Source organism: Zootoca vivipara, chromosome 12, assembly GCF_963506605.1.
Source record: "Zootoca vivipara chromosome 12, rZooViv1.1, whole genome shotgun sequence".
In the NCBI taxonomy this organism is placed as follows: domain Eukaryota; kingdom Metazoa; phylum Chordata; class Lepidosauria; order Squamata; family Lacertidae; genus Zootoca; species Zootoca vivipara.
In genome coordinates, this window is record NC_083287.1 from 50,167,058 (window position 1) to 50,185,612 (window position 18,555).

General features: G+C 46.8%; 1 protein-coding gene across 1 annotated transcript in view; it reads right to left on the bottom strand.

The window, feature by feature from the left end:
• LOC118091630 (sodium channel protein type 5 subunit alpha-like) overlaps window positions 1-18,555 on the bottom strand; it is a 298,412-nt gene that overhangs the window by 202,034 nt on the left and 77,823 nt on the right. The window contains exons 2-4 of the mRNA XM_060280924.1: window positions 13,203-13,528; window positions 11,490-11,610; window positions 1,591-1,678 (exon numbers count right to left, since the gene is read on the bottom strand). Coding sequence (XP_060136907.1) covers window positions 1,591-1,678; window positions 11,490-11,610; window positions 13,203-13,469 — 476 coding nt within the window. The 5' untranslated portion in view covers window positions 13,470-13,528. The remainder of the gene's footprint in view (window positions 1-1,590; window positions 1,679-11,489; window positions 11,611-13,202; window positions 13,529-18,555) is intronic.

Here is an 18,555-nt window from a genome sequence, read left to right on the forward strand (position 1 = left end):
GAAACTCGGCTAGTGTTCCTAAATGAGGTGTCCAGCTAAGCTTCAGAAACATTTATATAATCAAAAGCCAATTCCCCGAGTGCCATTACCCTCCGGGGAACGCGTGGCCCTCCTGATGTTGTTAGGCTCCAGGTGTTGTTGGTTGGTCACTGTGAGAACAGGGTCTCCGGCTGTTTTTGGACTACAACTCCCATCATCCTTAGCTAGCAAGACCAGTGGTCAGGGATAATGGGAACTGTAGTCTGCAAACAGCTAAAGACCCACGTTTGGGAAATGATCTCTAGAGGCTCCTCTAGTGAGTTATGGCAGTGTCACATGTTCAGGAGGAGGGCTGGTTCTTTACAGCTCCTGTTATGTTCTGTGGGGCAAACGAAATCAAATGCATCTGGAAAAAAACTGCTCACAGAAGGCCAAAGCTGGTATCTGTTAAGTATAACTGGTTTAATTCACACCGAAATGGGAATACCTGTATGCAATGGTGAAAGGGTTTAACACAGGCATAGGCAACCTTGGCTCTCCAGATGTTTTAGAACCACAACTCCCATGATCCACAGGGCCAGTGGTCAGGGATCATGGGAGTTGTAGTTCCAAAACATCTGGAGAGCCAAAGTTGCCTATGCCTGGTTTAACATGAAAATCCCACTGAAGGTAAATTGCAAAAAGGAGCTCTCTGAGCTGCCATGATGGGCTGATAATTAACAGTTATTGTTCTCAGATAGCTCTGATGTGGTGCCTTAACCTTAGATCACATGAGAAGGTATTGAATAGCAAATTCATCATCTTGGAAGGGTGGTGGCTGGAGTTCTTTGTTCCTAGGCTCTGTAAGAGTGAGGGTGTAAATGAAGCTCTGCAGGAGCACACAGCCACAGGCTGTGGGGAGAGACAGACCTCTGTTTCTGGGTCCGTTGGGATTATTTCATATTTTGAAAGATGCCGACCCTAGCCTTTGCCTGCCATATGTCTTATGGAACTGTCTGGATGTATCATTTGATACATCTGTTCTGAAGAAAGTTCTACAGGTAAAGTTTTGAACAATCTAATGTGTCTGGACAATGCTTCGTTTCAAAAAGAGTCAGTTTTTAGGCACCCAGTCCCTTCAAACTGCACAGTATGTTTGATCTGCTGTAGTATCAACCACAACTACCACACACACACACTTCATTCCACTGGTGGCTCCACTTCTTTGACTCTGCCCCCATATCTGCTTTTCCTGAATTCCAGTCCAACTAGAAAAATTAATTCCAGAATCAGAGGCTGCACAATTGTGCTACGCAGCTCCTTCGGTTCTTTTCTGCTCACTACATGTGTGTGAGAGACCGCATTTTTGGTAAGAAAACACCAGCCAGACACACATTTGGGCATCTGCCTTGCACACAATGCTTTTTAAATGTTCTGGTTTGTGATTTAGAGCAAGGCAAACACACCTTCTCCCAGCGGATCTGTTTCGAGAGGGCGCATGCATGCCAAGAAATGCCCCCGGTCCCGCAAATGAACATGCAGAGCGGTTCTGACACGAAGCAGTCAATGGCAAATGGGAGGTTTCAGAAAAGAGGGGGGGGGGAGAGAGAGAAAAACCAGAAAAATACTTACTCAACGTATTTATTCCAAGGAGGGAGTTCAGACCATGCCATGAACACACAGTTGGTTAAAATAGTGCACATGATAAACATACTGAATAATGTAAAACAACAAGTTAAGGAAAGTATTTTAAATGAATATTTTTTTAAAAAAACACACACCAGCCCGTACATCTTTGTACTACCAGCAACATCACAACCCTTTCCTGGTTTGTTTCTGTTCATCTTTCCCATGTGAAGTGTGAATGCATAGTGAGAAAGGGTGTGCAAGAAACCTTAAGTGAGCAAATTCACCGCAAGTTCATAAACCGAACTTCCACCGGCAAGAGAGCATCCTTCTACAAACAAAAACCAATGCTCTGAGTGTGTGAGTGATACAATGGCTGTGCAAAACAGATCAGTCAACTCAAAGGTCATCCATTAAATACATCTTCTTCTTCTTCTTCTTAAGGAAGGTCAGAAGAACTCCTGAGAGATGGAGCCACCTCTGCTGTTTACTCTGGGCAAACGCTGGCTTGTTTCAAGTGCCATGTTTCTAGTCTTCCAACCCATAGACAGGGAGGCTGACACACTCCATCTGGTCTGGTGTTGCTTGCTTTGACCGGCAGCAGCTTTCCAGGGTCTGGGGCATTACTTGCCTCCTAGCGGTCTGTTGCAGCTGGAGGTGCTGGGAATTGACCCTGCGTCCTTCTGCACGCAGAGAAGGTGCTCTGCCACGAAGCTGTGGTCCACCTCCCCAGAGTAAGGCAAACCCACTCAGTCAAACCTGCTCCTCTTCCTTTCAGTGTAAGCGACTATTCAGGGTTTGTCTGTGTCAGAAGCAATCAAACAACCGAGGAGGACCTGATGGAGAGGCATGGAAGATGGAGAGACTGCCCCTAGTGGGACACCCGCTGGAATGCAGTGGGGCCAGGGCCACAAATCGGCCAGAAACACGGCAAGCCACCTCCTAATGCAGCTGCCATCAACCCAGTGCCCTCGACTTTCTGCTGGTATCACTGACACAGACTGACAGTAGTTCTCCAGGGGTTCACACAGGAGAATTTCCCATCCCTGCCTGGCCAGCAGCAGCAGTTGAGCCCGAGACCTTCTGCATGCAAATATCTTTTGCCACTGGGCTGCAGCACTTCCCCAACCTTTGACCTTCTGGTTGCCCTCTATAGGACCTCAGCAAGAGCCAGCACAGTCTAGGGCAGTGGTCCTCAACCTTGGGCCTCCAGATGTTTATGGCCTACAACTCCCATGATCCCTAGCTAGCAGGACCAGTGGTCAGGGATGATGGGAATTGTAGTCTCAAAACGTATGGAGGCCCAAGGTTGAGGACCACTGGTCTAGGGGACAGAATGGCGATCTGGGATTGGAGAAATCCAGGTTCAAGTCCCATTTTAGCCACTGAGCCCATCAAGGCCTCTCAGCCTAATCAACCTGTTTAGGGAAGTTTTTAATATTTAATGCTGTATTGTTTTAATATTCGATTCATTTTACCCTTATTATCAAAATTCACACCCTTGCAATATTATCAAGAATTCTCCCCCCGAAACATTACGTAAATTCCTTTTGGAAGATTCTTTGAGCTCAGTATCCTACGCTGTGGCCAAATTTTGCACCTTAGCTATTAAAAAACGTAAATCTCTTTTATTGAATAACATATTATAACAATTTGTCCTGCCCTCCGACGATGATATTGCTGCTACAGTTTTTAGTTAAATCTCTTATTTTTTATGGTGTTTTATTCCTCTGGACCTGTATTTTAAGTACTGTACATTTAATTAGTATATTGACCGTTAAAACCCCATATCAGTTGTTTTTATTGTTTATGTAGAGAATTATGCAGAATTTCTGGTTTGATATGCTGGCTGTTTGCCGTAATAAACATTGACTGATTGAATATTCGATTGGGAGCTGCCCAGAGTGGCTGGGGAGACTCAGCCAGATGGGCGGGGTACAAATAATATATTATTATTATTATTATTATTATTATTAACCTCACAGGGTTGTTGTTATGATATCATGTGGGAGGAATTGCGTATGCTGCCCTCATCTCCTCGAAGAAACAAAAATATTAAAATGCAATAACTGCTCAATAATCAATCATACACTCTCCCTGCTGCTAGAAATGTAATTCTGACCCACCCACCCCCCCGCTCCCCAGACAGTGTATGGGTGGGGATTGTATCCACAAATACATAATCAGATAAAAAAATACTGAGAGGGAGAAATACACGTGAAATGGGGAAAGAGGGGCCCCCACAGAGATGGGATTGTGAAGTAGCCAAGCTAAGCATCTCTTAAAATAAATTTTAAAAGGGTCCACGTTGAATGGGAGCACAGGTGCAATGGTGCAATGGTGCAAACTCAGCATTTAAGAGAGAGAGAGAGAGAGAGAGAGAGAGAGAGAGAGAGAGAGAGAGAGAGAGAGAGAGAGAGAGAGAGAGGCTCCGTTAAAGAAGAAAGGAGTAGAAAATGCCTGGGAAAAGAGATGTTGCAAGCTGTTTGCGAAGACCACGCAAAGGGAAGCTTGCTGAACAAAGATTTGCTTACACAAATGCCGGGAAGTAGGAAACTAAACAATCGTCTCATCAGAGTACATAGGGCTCTGCAGGGTATTACAGTATAAGCAAAAGTGACAGCTCCCTGCCCCAAGGAGGTTACAATCTATCTTTAGAAAGGGAGGGGGGAGAGAGAGAGACAGCAGAGGGAAGCAAGACAATGAGAGATCGAGGCAAGAAAATGCTGCTTAATATTTAAACACCTAGGGTTTGTTCTAGCTGGAGATGAGGACTAAGGGAGTTAAGTCTAAGATTTCATGGAAGAGGCGGAAGGGCAAAGAGGTGGTATCGTGTAACTCAGCCAGCAACAACTAGGGGTTCTTCAGATGGTTTGGGCCACCTCTGCCATCACCCCCAGCTTGCACAGCCGTCCTGGATAGGACTGGTGGGAGCTGTAGTCCAAAACATCTGGAGGGCAGCAGGTTGGCAAAGGCTGATGTAGCTATTCTTGGGGGAGTTCAAGGCATAAGGACCATCACAGGAGAAGCGGGTGGAGGCCTCTCTAAGGGAGGGAGGAGACCTTCAAATAGCTCAAGGTAGTATAGGTGGAGGAACAAGGGAACCACGCAGTGATACATCAGAATAATTGGTGACATATCCCAGGATGTCCTGCACTCTGATTCATTACCAGAGGCAGATCGTCAAAGGAAATGCCAGCCTGCTGGACATGCCTTCAATCTTTTCCTGATGAAGCTACAGGGGACTGTTGTCTGACATCAACTTGGAGCATGCCCTACATCCAAGTAGCATAAACCTTTAAGCAGGATCTCCATTTCTGTTATGGGGAAAACGGGACAGTTTCTCCACCTCTACTGCCGCCACCACCACCGAAATAAATTAAAAAAATCAGCTCGGTTGCTAACTACCCCGGTTACTCCCACAGGAAAACTTAAGAAACTAGTAATTGGACTCGAGGGGCTAGTCATCCAAAGACTGATTCAAAAACATTTTCCACTACTGGGACGTGTTCCTCCCGATGAATGGCTGCAGAGAATAGCAGATGGCAAGCCTCATTTTCTGCTGTTATTACCTGATGAACATAAACACCGATCCGCCACCCTCCTCTCAAGTGAGCCAAGGGTATTTGATGGCAGCTCCTTACAGTAGGAGCAGCAAAGGATTCTGAACCCACAGCCAGATTCTGACGTCCCCCACAGGTATAAACAGGAATGGGGAAAAAAAGAGATGTCTTAAAAGTTTAGAGCCATCACTGCTGTTCACGATGGTTGGGAGTTGCAGGCCAAAACAACTGGAGGGCACCAGGTTGGGGAAGGATGGTGTAGTGTGGCTCATTCCAAAATATGGGCCACCATTAGGAAATTAGTTCTGGCTGGGGTTATGCAGGACACTGTACCAACCAGGATCCATCTCTGCAAATAGCACGTCTGAACCCTGCTGCGCACAGAGCCTAGGGCTTCTGTGCCTCTAAATCATGGGTACGCAAACTAAGATCAGGGGGCCGGATCCAGCCCAACCGCCTTCTAAATCCGGCCCACGGATGGTCCGGGAATTAACGTTTCTTTACATCAGTAGAATGTGTCCTTTTATTTAAAAAGCATCTCTGGGTTATTTGTGGGGCCTGCCTGGTGTTTTTACATGAGTAGAATGTGTGTTTTTATTTAAAATGCATCTCTGGGTTATTTGTGGGGCATAGGAATTCATTCATATTTTTTTTCAAAATATAGTCCGGCCCCCCAAAAGGTCTGAGGGACAGTGGACCAGCCCCTTGCTGAAAAAGTTTGCTGACCCCTGCTCTAAATACAGGGTAGGAGAACCTTAAGCCCAGGGGATACAGTTGACCTTCCGGGCCTCTCTGTCCAGCCCTTGGGACTCTCGCTAGGCCCCGCCCCTGGCCACACCCCCTCTTACCGAGCCACGCCCATTGCAAGGCCTGGCATACAAAGAGAAAAGAGCTACAATCTCTGAAATTCCCCCTCTTGCACAACGACACTGCTACAGTAAATGCATGTGCATGCTTCGGTGTTCAGGAGAACCTTGCAAGATATTATCCCCGTGTTAAGAGAAATGGAGGGTATGGAGAGCTGAAGTTCTGGGATAGTGGGTTGCCAAAGGGTTATGGCAGAAGCAGGGTTTTAAGAGGGACTTTACGTTATGCAATTTCGCAGCTGCTCCACCCTTCAGCACAGCCACGAAAGGCAGAGGGACCCTGTCCTCTGCTGCATCTTCCTGCCCTAAATGCATGTCAGCCATCAGTTTCAGCCAACCTCTGGCATTAAGGGAGCAACACTTTCCGAGACAGAGCCCCTTTGGGAAAACATATGCTCCAGAAAGTGGCAACTGCGTGGAATCCCTTCTCCAAAGCCAAACAGACCACTAGGCCTACTCCAGAGTGGATTGTCTAGAATAATACAGATGCCAAGCTTTAGTTTCAAATACTTATCCCCAAACAAAATTCGAACTCTGAAAAACTTTGGAAGCAGTCTCCAAGGAGCCTGGGCAGGGGAATAAGCAAGCCCAAATCTGGGCACAGATGGAAGTGTTAGTGTACAAATTGGGCATGGTCTTGGGGAGACTAGTTCAGCTTTGTAAAATTCCAATTTCATTTTTTTAATATAAAAAAGTGAATTTCTAGTCCTTATGATTGTGAATACCGGCCACAAAGTGTGCAGGCAATGTCTAGTAATATTTGAGAACTCAGAGGAGCTTCTGAATCAAGAGTGGCAATAGCTACTCTGATTATATCTGTTTTGAAAGACTTTAGACTGCAGCATTTGCAGAAGGGGGGGGGTACATTTGACTTGAAAAAGATTTCCACTAGCCAGAGAGGCTGAAGCTAAAACATAGCTCCTTGCTGCTCTCTATGATTAGCATAATTTATTTTGCTAAACGGTAAAAACATTGGTGTAGAACAGGCACCCCCAAACTCGGCCCTCCAGCTGTTTTGGGACTACAATTCCCATCATCCCTGACCACTGATCCTGTTAGCTAGGGATGATGGGAGTTGTAGTCCCAAATGATCTGGAGGGCCGAGTTTGGGGATGCCTGGTGTAGAATAAGAGTAATAGTGCAACATTTTTCAGGTGCACTTTAGGGAAGAATCTACAATTACCACGTGGCCCTTTTAGAACACTCACCTGAGCGGTAGCCAAAAATGTCCCCAAATGTCAGTTATCCCACTCATAATTTCTTTCTGTAAACCACAACAAAACCCAGGACATAAAAGTTCTCAAAACCCAGGACATAAAGCCTCTCAAGAAATCACATTGGGTATAAATAAGTCATCCAATGAAACCTGATCCAGGCAGGCAGAAATAAGCGCAAAACAGAGTTTTAATCAAGACTGAGACTGTCATTGGAGTGCATTTTTGTCCCAGGCTATACTAGAAAGAAATTTAGGATTGAAAAAAATATATGCCCTGGAGTTCTTGAAACAAATATTGATCCAAGAATGCAAGACTTAAGCACACATTGATTTGTTTTGAGATATTTTACTAGCCCAAATTCTACTAGCACCAGAATTTGGTTTGGGGCAGTAAAATGCCCCCCAAACCATTGGTGTACATTTCTAATAAATAAATAAATAAATAAATAAAATAAATAAATAAATAAATAAATAAATAAATAAATGTTGGTTTAAGAAGGTTCAACAGGTTGCCGGTTCAGTCTGACTTGCTACAGCTCTTCCGTTTGTTTTACATGACACGCCACCCAGCCCAGGGCCCCCGATTTCCCCTTGTATCTCTTGAAATATAAGGCAGACTCATTAAATACACATTTATACTGCATCGCTCCATCTTTTGCTAGAGCATCAAAGGCAGTGGAAGCGGAAAGCATGCTTTGCTGAGTCATGAGTGACATGCATTTTAATAATCTGTTTAAAGCAGCCCATAATGCAAGCACTTTGTTGAATTAGAGCCATCAAGCCTGTGCTTTTGCATACAGATCTGTGCATATATATTACAGTTAGGCTGCAGAAGCAGGCTAGGTAGCTAAGCTTCTCTTGGATAAATAAATGCTCCCGAAAGTGTTTGAGCTTTTCAAGCTGAACAGAGCAACTACATTCGATCCTTGCTATAAAAAAAACCCACCCACACTTACTTTTAAAAATAATAATAATAAAAAACTCAAAACAGTGTATTCACTCCAAAATGTACTTAGGAAATAGAAGAGACTGAAAATGCCGGGCCGTCAAATGTGGATAAAGAATGACATTTGCCTTGCCTTACATTCTGAGCCTGATTGCACTGACAGCATCCGTAGAGCAAAAAAGCAGCCGCCCCAAGGACTCCCAGGAAATGTCATGAGGTGTATTTGTCTTGTGGCCAATGAATATGGTTGGGGGCGAGAAATCTGACCCTCGGCCCCAGCAGTGCAGAGCAGTGTCAAAAACGCCAAATAAAAATGGCAGCTTTTGGCTCTCCAAGAGGAACACCACAAGTCATTCCCCCAGGTTTGACTTCCTGCGCCCAATGTCATAGAATCATAGAAGCATCAGGTTGAAAGGGACCCAAGGGTCATCCAGTCTGACCCGCTGCAATTGGCAGGAATCGGAACTAAAGAACCCCAGACAGATGGCCACCCAACCTGCAATGAAGGAGAGGCCACTACCTTCCAAGGCAATGTCAAACTTTCACAGCTCTCCTGGCACGGAAAAGTACCACAGGCCCTCTTAAGTGTCTCTGGTTCTGCAGGGTTTAATTTTCATTGGAGGGACAAGTGGGGGGGGGGAGGGACCATCCTGCTCACAGAAAAGAAACAGGTGCAGCCCAGCTGAATGCCCAGTGGCCACAGCAAGGTCAGAAAAGCCTCTTTCTTGAATAAGATAATTCAAGAGGCCTTTTGTCATTGTGTTTGACATTGGCACCGGCGAAACACGACCAAGGCTTGCTTCTTTGATTCTAGGTGAAGGACCATGGTGGAGAATTTGCCATACATGCAGAAGGTCCCAGGTTCAACCTCCCGGCATCTCTTGGCAGAGTCAGGCAACTCAAAGCCAGGCGCAACCCTTTTGGACTTCTTGCTTCACCTGCTGTCACGGCGCTGTCAGGCAAAGGAACGTCCAGAATGAGGAATTAATTCTTTGTTGTCAAAAGTGCACTTGGGAAAAAAGGCATGTCCTTCTGTCCTGCCTCTCTCAGCTCCTCCTAGGTGTGTACCCGATAAGGCAGTTGCTGCAGAAGAGAGGCTCCGCCCTTGACCCCACCCAAGCTGTGTGCAAACAGGCGAAAACTGCATCTGCGTGTAACCCGGCTTCTGTTCCTCCCTCTCCAATACTCTTCTGGTCCTGGGAGACAGGGGGACAGGAGAGGTGGAGCAGGAGGGAGGAGGAGGTATGGAAGCTCTCGATTCTGCACCTCCTCCTGCCTCAGACTCGCGTCCTCTGGCTGTTACAGGCTCCCCCAGATCGCCGATTCCCTTTTCCAGGTCAGAGTCCAAGCCCCACTTCTCCTGCTGCCCACTCCTCAGCATGGCTGATCCCTGTCCCCCTGCTAAACTGGCATCTGCAATATGAGTCTTGGCCACCCACAGCAAGGGCACTGAGCAGAGCAGCAAGCATTGATAGCTTTCTTCTCCGATGGGCTACAGCAAGAAGCCTGGATGCCTTAATATTATACCGGGGGGAGGGGCGGGATAAATAAAAAGAGTGTTGGATAGGAGTCTAATGTCTTGCTGGGCTGGGAGGTTCCCATAACAGATCCTTCCCCCCCCCCCTTTGAGAAAGCATCCTCTGTTTTGCCATCTTCACCACGGGACGCTCCTTGCAGATGGCCCTCTAAACCTAGCAAGGTTTGACATTCCTCTAATTGGAAGGAGCGCAGCTGAAGGTAAAATAAAGTGACTCTGAAAAGCTTTGGCCTCATCAGAGAAGCCACCTGCTTGGAGGCCTGAAAGCCTTGCATCGGATCTTTAAGTGAACTTCATGCAGAGAGACGGGGAGGAGGCTGACAGACAGGATCACTAGCAGGTCAAGGGGAACCAAGGCAGCAAGAAAAGGGGAGCAGGGTGGGTGGGGGTGGGGGTGGGAAGGATGACTGCAGGGCAAACAGATAATCCAAACGGGGCAAGGGGAAGGAGCCCCCAGAACCTGTTCCAGCTCACTGAAATAACAGCAGGAGGTGCCCCCTGAACATGCACAGAGAGTTTTCTCTTTGCCGCTGTATGCCATCTTCAGCGGTAAACAATGAGTGTGATATCTTGGGACTAGGCCACCGAGCCTCCAGGACAAAGGATGCAGCCTCTGGCTGCCACGAGTTCCAGCACTCCATGCTGGTAATTGAACAAGGAGAAATGTGCCCAGTTCTGGGCACCACAGTTCAAGGAGGATACTGACAAGCTGGAACGTGTCCAGAGGAGGGCAACCAAAATGGTCAAAGGCCTGGAAACGATGCCTTATGAGGAACAGCTTAGGCGGAGCTGGGTATGTTTAGCCTGGAGAAGAGAAGGTTAAGGGGAGATATGATAGCCATGTTCAAAGATATAAAAGGATGTCATATAGAGGAGGGAGAAAGGTTGTTTTCTGCTGCTCCAGAGAAGCGGACACGGAGCAATGGATTCAAACTACAAGAAAGAAGATTCCACCTAAACATTAGGAAGAACTTCCTGACAGTAAGAGCTGTTCGACAGTGGAACTTGCTGCCAAGGAGTGTAGTGGAGTCTCCTTCTTTGGAGGTCTTTAAGCGGAGGCTTGACAGGCATATGTCGAATGCTTTGATGGTGTTTCCTGCTTGGCAGGGGGTTGGACTGGATGGCCCTTGTGGTCTCTTCCAACTTTATGATTCTATTATTCTAAATGGCCGCAAAATTCAGCTTTCCAATAATAATAATAATAATCTTAAATATTTTTATAAACAAAACAAACGGGTTTCTAGCCCTTGTGAGTTAAAGTTGTGACTTCAGGTATCCCAAGCATCAGAGGTGTGGTTGAACAACATTCACAGTGCTATGATTTCCCTTTTTTCCCCCAAAACCAAGGAAAACCAGAACAAATTATGCAAAGTCCGAGAAAGTATGCAAAGGTGTTCCATTTGTATCATGTATAATTCAGCTTGTTTTGATGCAGGATTTATATATAAATATATTGGTGCAAGAGCACATACACAGTGTTCCCCAGCTGGTGCCTTCAGGATATTTTGTGTTACAGTTCCTATCAGTCCCAGCCAGCATGACTAATGGTCAGGCATAATGACATCCATTTGGGGGAAGGCTGGTTTAAGATTTGCAGATTTTGCTTCATTTTCCTGTGATGTACATTACTACCCTGCTCCCCACAACTACAGATCTCTAAATTCTAATTTCAGTTGGTACCAGCCCTCACGTATATATCGATGAACAGGAGCCACATGCTCAGAATGCAATCACATGTCATTCAGAGGTCTGGTGGAGACAACCCAATCAAAAGGATATGAATGTACCAAAATTTTAATTGCTGCTCTTCTGATTCGATGAAAAGGAGTAAGTATATACAAGGCAGGAGTGGCACTAAATCGAAAGATTGTCTTCCCTTTGTTCAGTACTATAAATGTCTGGAAAACAAAAGAGAGAGTGAAAGAACATTTAAGGTCTGCATTAAACGCTCACGTGACAGGGCCCTCCAGAAACCAAACGCTATTGCACTCCCTACTCATAAAGTACATGCCAAACGATTGCACCACCATTCCTCTTTGAAAACGAAGAAATAAAAGCATTGTGGTCCAGGCAAAAGAATTAAACCCAATAGTCCAGGCTGCTCTTCTTCAAGGACAATGCGTAATAGCCAGGGGGAGCATGCATGTGCAAAAATATCTGTGTGCCTCATTGACACTTTGACAACACATATGTAGAGCAAGGTCAAGTCTACCCATTGCTACAGAGTGCAAAATGTCATGCGCTGCATGTAAAATAGCAGACTCTACATCAGGCGTCCGCAAACTTTGGCCCTCCAGATGTTTTGGACTACAATTCCCATCATCCCTGACCACTAGTCCTCTTAGCTAGGGATCATGGGAGTTGTAGGCCAAAACATCTGGAGGGCTGCAGTTTGGGGATGGCTGCTCTACGTGGATCTCTTTTCAGAAAGGGCAGGCTCACCATGTTCTATGAAATTGTTTCCACTGTGTAACACCTATTTTTTGCATAGTCCTCTCTACGTCCCAAGCAGTGAAAAAACCGTATTTTTAAACCAACTGCTTGTTTGGGACACTCATTCTCAACTGCAACGGTCTATTTCCACTCCAGGATCAGGGGGAAGAAGAGTGATTTGCTGTCACCTACCTTCCATGCATTAGGATCTGGACGGAGAATTCCGCAAACCCCCTAAATGCACCATTCTGGACTGGCTATATTTTGGAACACGTGCTTCACTGGCATTGCCAACACTCCCCACTATACCCCCTGCAGGTCTCCTCCGAATTTAAAAGCAGAGTTGCAAGTAGAAATCCAGCAGGTTAAGCCTTCTTCTATCATCGCTACATCTGCATGCCTAGAAAAAAACTCTGGACCTCTGGAATCTCTACTCTCACCCAGTTTTTAATAGCACGTTAGCCAAATGCATTGCCCTTCTCCTGTAATATGACTGATTAATATGTAATATGACTGATTAATATGACTGATTAAGTGAAATGCTAAATTCACGTGCCCCTCGTTCAGAGGAGGCAGGATCCTGGCACAGTTTTTAGTATTAATGCCACTCCCCCCTCCCTTCCCAATGACATAAAGTCGCCAGATTTCCAGATTTCACTGAAAAAGAAGATAGTGAATTTGAAGCATTTGTGGAACCGGATAGATGAGACAAAATATACAGGCAGTATCCTTCGCATTTATTGCTGGTAAGACATTAGACTGCTCCGTGTTTTACTTTTGACCTCCCCCCCCTCCAAATATATATATATATATATCCTGCGGACGCCCACATCTCCACCCTCAACCCCAGTCATCCATTTTCCAAACATTAAGCTCTGGGAGTTTCGAAATCCTAATTCTTGCATCCTTAAACGAAGGAGGAAATATTTCCACTGGGGAAAGAGGTGGGGCAGGGAGGAAGAAGAGGGGGGGATCCACGCCTCCCCCGCTACCTCCCGCTCTTGCTCCCCCCCCCTCTGCCATCTTTAACAACAAGCGCAGAGCAGGTGGGAATGACCTTGTGATCGCTGTAGAAAGGGTCAATGTCCTCCAAAGGTTCCCCAATGAGCTCCGATGGAGGAGACCCGTAGATGTCGGGCAACTTCTTGCAGGCCTGTAAGTCAAACTGAGGCCGCAGAATCTCCTCCTCGCCCAACTGTTCCCTGTATTCCTGCTTGACGCTCCTTGCAATCTTCTCCGCGATCCGCTTCTCGATCGCAGCCAGGGATTCGGGCGTGAACCGGTGGAAGCTGTTAGAACCCAGTGGCAACAAGAAGTCGGCCATCTTTTCATCCTGATACTTCTTTGTACTGGCTTTTACTCCTAAAAGTAAAAAAAAAAAACCTGAAAAGAAAAGAGAAGAAAAAGGGCAATGTTAGGCAGATAAACAAGAAATGGCAAACAATTTAACAACAGTCATTTGCAAAGGTGGCTTGGTAACAGGCTCTTAGGCTCTTAAGTTGTTGGGACAACACTTAGTCAGGAAGGCTGTGCGTTCAGCCAGGGGGGTGGACTGGTCAGTGCCAGGATAGAAGCTGGGTGTTATGTACTGAGCTGAATCCTAGAACAATAGGATCCAGAATCAGCAGTATGATTGGTCCGCAGGAGCCACCCAATCCAACTCCAGGTGGAAGTGAATCCGCAACCTGATTGGCCTGCAGGAGCAGCCAATCAGGCGGCTGGCAGAAGTGAATCTGCAACCTGTTTGGCCTGTAGGAGCAGCCAATCAGGCTGCAGGCAGAAGTCAATCCACAACCTGATTGGCCCACAGGTGTAGCCCTGAAGTAGCCAATCACGCATGGCCCATTGTGTAAATAATGTATATAAGCAGATGGTTTGGGGAACAGAGCTATTCTTCTCTTCTTCTCCTTGATGACTATGAGCTGAATAAAGAGCATGAAATTCACTCTCGACTCCGAGTATATTTCACTGGGAGAACCTCTCTTAAAGCCATCCAAGTTGCCTCTTGGGGGAGCGAGCTCTATATATGCTGCGCGAAGTGCATACAACTAACATGAGGTAGACAAATCATACAGACTCTGCTATTCTCATGTATTGTGAGAGATTAGCCTATTCCCCTGTTTGCGTTTTTCCACTTTGATCCTCCCTGGAGAAATCCTGCAGACACCCATCAAAAACAACAATTCCATCGGGTGTATCTCTTCCTCTGGCTGCAGCATAAAGGATGGGAGATAGTCACTTCCAGGTGGCCCTTAAAGGCACAGGACAGGCTCAGGGTCTGTGCATGGTGATGCTAAGCAGGGCCAGATTTAGGAAGAGGTAAGCCAGGTGACTGCCTGGGGCACCTGGCTGGGGATGTGGGCACCTGTTGCAGGCTATCTAACTTGTCTGTCCACTCACCAGCCGAAATGAAATAATACAAACAGCTCGCCTTCGCTTGTAAAGCCAGAAAAACTGCCATACATGGGCTACTTCTGTTGTGATAATGTTGCTTCCCCTCCCCCTCCAAAATTTGCTGGGCAATGGCCAACACCTGTGGCCATTAAAGAAATGCTGTGCCAATGAGGAAGTGTGATCAGGTCGGTGCCAGCAAATGTATGGGACGGGATAAATGGCACTTGCATATCCCGCAACAAAGTTCAAGAAGGAGACTGACAAGCTGGAACGTGTCCAGAAGAGGGCAACCAAAATGGTCAAAGGCCTGGAAACGATGCCTTATGAGGAACGGCTTACGGAGCTGGGTATGTTTAGCCTGGAGAAGAGAAGGTTAAGGGGTGATACGATAGCCATGTTCAAATATATAAAAGGATGTCATATAGAGGAGGGAGAAAGGTTGTTTTCTGCTGCTCCAGAGAAGCGGACACGGAGCAATGGATTCAAACTACAAGAAAGAAGATTCCACCTAAACATTAGGAAGAACTTCCTGACAGTGAGAGCTGTTCAGCAGTGGAATTTGCTACCAAGGAGTGTGGTGGAGTCTCCTTCTTTGGAGGTCTTTATGCAGAGGCTTGACAGCCATATGTCAAGAATGCTTTGATGGTGTTTCCTGCTTGGCAGGGGGTTGGACTGGGTGGCCCTTGTGGTCTCTTCCAACTCTATGATTCTATGAAAGTTGAACAGCTCACAGAATAAGAATTTAAGGCATTCAAGGGATTCAACCTTCTGGCTGCAGCCTAAGGGAGTTGTACAGGGCCGTCTTGAGCAGGTCGTGCGCCCTGGTGCTGAGGGGCGGAGATCGCTCCGCCGCCCGCCCCGCCCTCGCAGGGCGCAATTGGTTTCCACACGTGCCAGGCTTACCAGCCCCCCGCCATGGTGCACTGCGCCACCGGGGGTCTATGTAGAGCCGGCCCTGGAGTTGTATTCCTAAACATCTGGAGGGCACCAGGTTGGCAAAGACTGAAATCCTGTCTACTGGCAAGGAGCAGGTAACCATATAGATGGGGGCAACATGAGCTTAGTGAGGAAGGCTACTACAGGTAAGAAAATGGCATTGTCAGGGGTGTTGGTTGGTTAAGGAAAATATTTCATACAGCAGCTATTCCCTGTATCAGTGAACACTCAGATAAAACTCAGGTTTGAATTGTTAAGCATGCAATGGTGGAGGAATGGCAGACCTGCAAGACTCCATACCTACTTGGGAATTTTACAATTCCTATTACCAAATGGTTCCTAGAATTACCTGTTCACACAATATAGTTCCCCCTTTAAATGGAGAGGAATGTACTCCCCCAAAAAACAACACAAAACAACACACACACACATGTGAATAACACTTGGGGATTGGGGTGGTCATGTGTACAAAAAAATACCCCCAAATTAGCATACATTTCCCCCTTTCTGCTTTGTCCTCGATACTAACACTTGCCAGGCCTGAAAGAACCTTATTCACCAGCGAAGGTCCGTCATAGAATCACACAACTGGAGAGTTGGAAGAGACCCTGCAAGGGAAATCCAGTAATCCAGTCCAACCCCCCCCCCCAACAATGCAGGAATACCTCCATGGGGTAAAACTGGTGCAATGCCCCACCAATCTCGGTCTGCCTTCAACCACCCCACCTGCCTAGCTTCATACTTACCACCAGCCTGGGGTGGCACTAAATGTCAGCTTCCTTCTCCTTAATGTCAGTGTTGTCCCAATGTAGAACTCAGCAGGGAGAAGGACAGGGTCAAAACTAGAATTGGCTGTGCCTAGAATGAGCTGCCTCCTTCCTGGATCACTGCCTTGTCGTGGCGAAGGGGCATGAATAACTCAGAGAAGCTATGAGCTATGCCAGGCATCCCCAAACTTCGGCCCTCCAGATGTTTTGGACTACAATTCCCATCATCCCTGACCACTGGTCCCGTTAGCTAGGGATCATGGGAGTTGTAGGCCAAAACATTTGGAGGGCCGCAGTTTGGGGATGCCTGAGCTATGCCATGCAGGGCCACCCAAGATGGACAGGTCATAGTGGAGAGTTTTGACTAAATGTGATCCACCTGGAGCAGGAACCGGCAAGCCACTCCAGTATCCCTGCCAAGAAAACTCCATGGACAAAATAACATGAGTTTGGCCAAGCTGCGGGAGGCAGTGGAGGACAGGAGTGCCTGGCGTGCTCTGGTCCATGGGGTCACGAAGAGTCAGACATGACTAAATGACTAAACAACAACAACGAGAAGTGTGGTTGCTCTTGTCATTGGCTCTGGCTCCACCTAGTGTTGGCCTCCTGCCATACACTCTACCGGTTCCCATTGGCAGCCAGCCACCCCTGGCCTTCACGCATCTCATGGTGACATTTCCTTGTAAAAACTAGTCATATGGACACACATTGGAGTCTCTGCATTCTTCTATGAGAGTTGTGCCTGGAAGGCCTTGTGGTGGCAGGACTGTGGTCCCTGGTGTTTAGCGAGCAGTTCCTAGATAATTCAAGGCCGTTATTCTTTTCAACACCCGCACGTTTGTCAGCAAACAAAGCTTCAACTGATCCCAGCATGACAAAGGGAGTATTTATTGACTCAATTTATGTGAATGGAGCATCCTTTCACATTGCCAATTCTCCCCGTTCCAACTTTGTTTTACGACGGACTCATTACATTGTTATTGATCGCAGGAACATCACAGGAAAACAACTTCCATACCCATCCCCTTAAAATAAAAAGAAGAAGCACTTTGCCTTGCTGCCAAATTCAACACAGTGTAGGAATACGATGAGTCGCACATAGGCCTGGACTTAAAACAAGATGCCACCCTTTTTAGTCAGACCTAGCCTGTATTTCACTTCACAGTTGACCTCGTCTTCACTAGGAGGAGAAAACTACAAAACAAAGAGACAATTAAAAGGGGGAATGTGATGGAGGCAACCCTTGCTGGTGGTGGGACAATGATGAGTGGCCAGAGGGAGAAGACTGGGAAGATGAGGTGTCGGAACCTGGAGGGTAACAGGGCTTAGTGAGCTGGGAGAGTCTGTGGCAGAGAGGAGTCTAGAATTAGAGGCAGAAGCTGAAGCAAGAGAACAGGAGGAGGCAGGCTGGTGAAGTCACGGGTGTCTCCCCTCCTGTTGCAACAAGCTCCCCTCCCAGAACTAGAAGAGGCATGAAAAGGGCAAGGGAGAGGTTGATTGTATGTCGGCGCAGTCTCTGATTTAATAATAATAATGATAATGATAATGATAATGATAATAATAATAATAATAATAATAATAATTTATTTCTACCCCACCGATCTTGCTGGTTTTCCCCAGCCACTCTGGGCGGCTTCCAACAAAATATTTAAATACAATGGTCTGTTAAACATTAAAAGCTTCCCTAAACAGGGCTGCCTTCAGATGTCTCCTAAAAGTCTGGTAGATGTTTTTCTCTTTGACATCTGGTGGGAGGGTATTCCACAGGGTGGGTGCCACCACCGAGAAGGCCCTCTGCCTGGTTCCCTGTAACTTGGCTTCTCGCAGCGAGGGAACCGCCAGAAGGCCCTCGGAGCTGGACCTCAGTGTCTGGGCAGAACTATGGGTTTGGAGACGCTCCTTCAGGTATACTGGATCGAGGCCGTTTAGGGCTTTAAAGGTCACCACCAACACTTTGAATTGTTCTCAGAAACGTACTGGGAGCCAATGTAGATCTTTTAAGACCAGTGTTATGTGGTCTCGGCGGCCGCTCCCAGTCACCAGTCTAGCTGCCACATTCTGGATTAGTTGTAGTTTCCGGGTCACCTTCAAAAGTAGCCTCACATAGAGCGCATTGTAGTAATACAAGCGAGAGATAACTAGAGCATGCACCACTCTGGTGAGACAGTCCACGGGGAGGTAGGGTCTCAGCCTGCGTACCAGATGGAGCTGGTAAACAGCTGCCCTGGACACAGAATTGACCTGCGCCTCCATGGACAGCTGTGAGTCCAAAATGATTCCCAGGCTGCGCACCTGGTCCTTCAGGGGCACAGT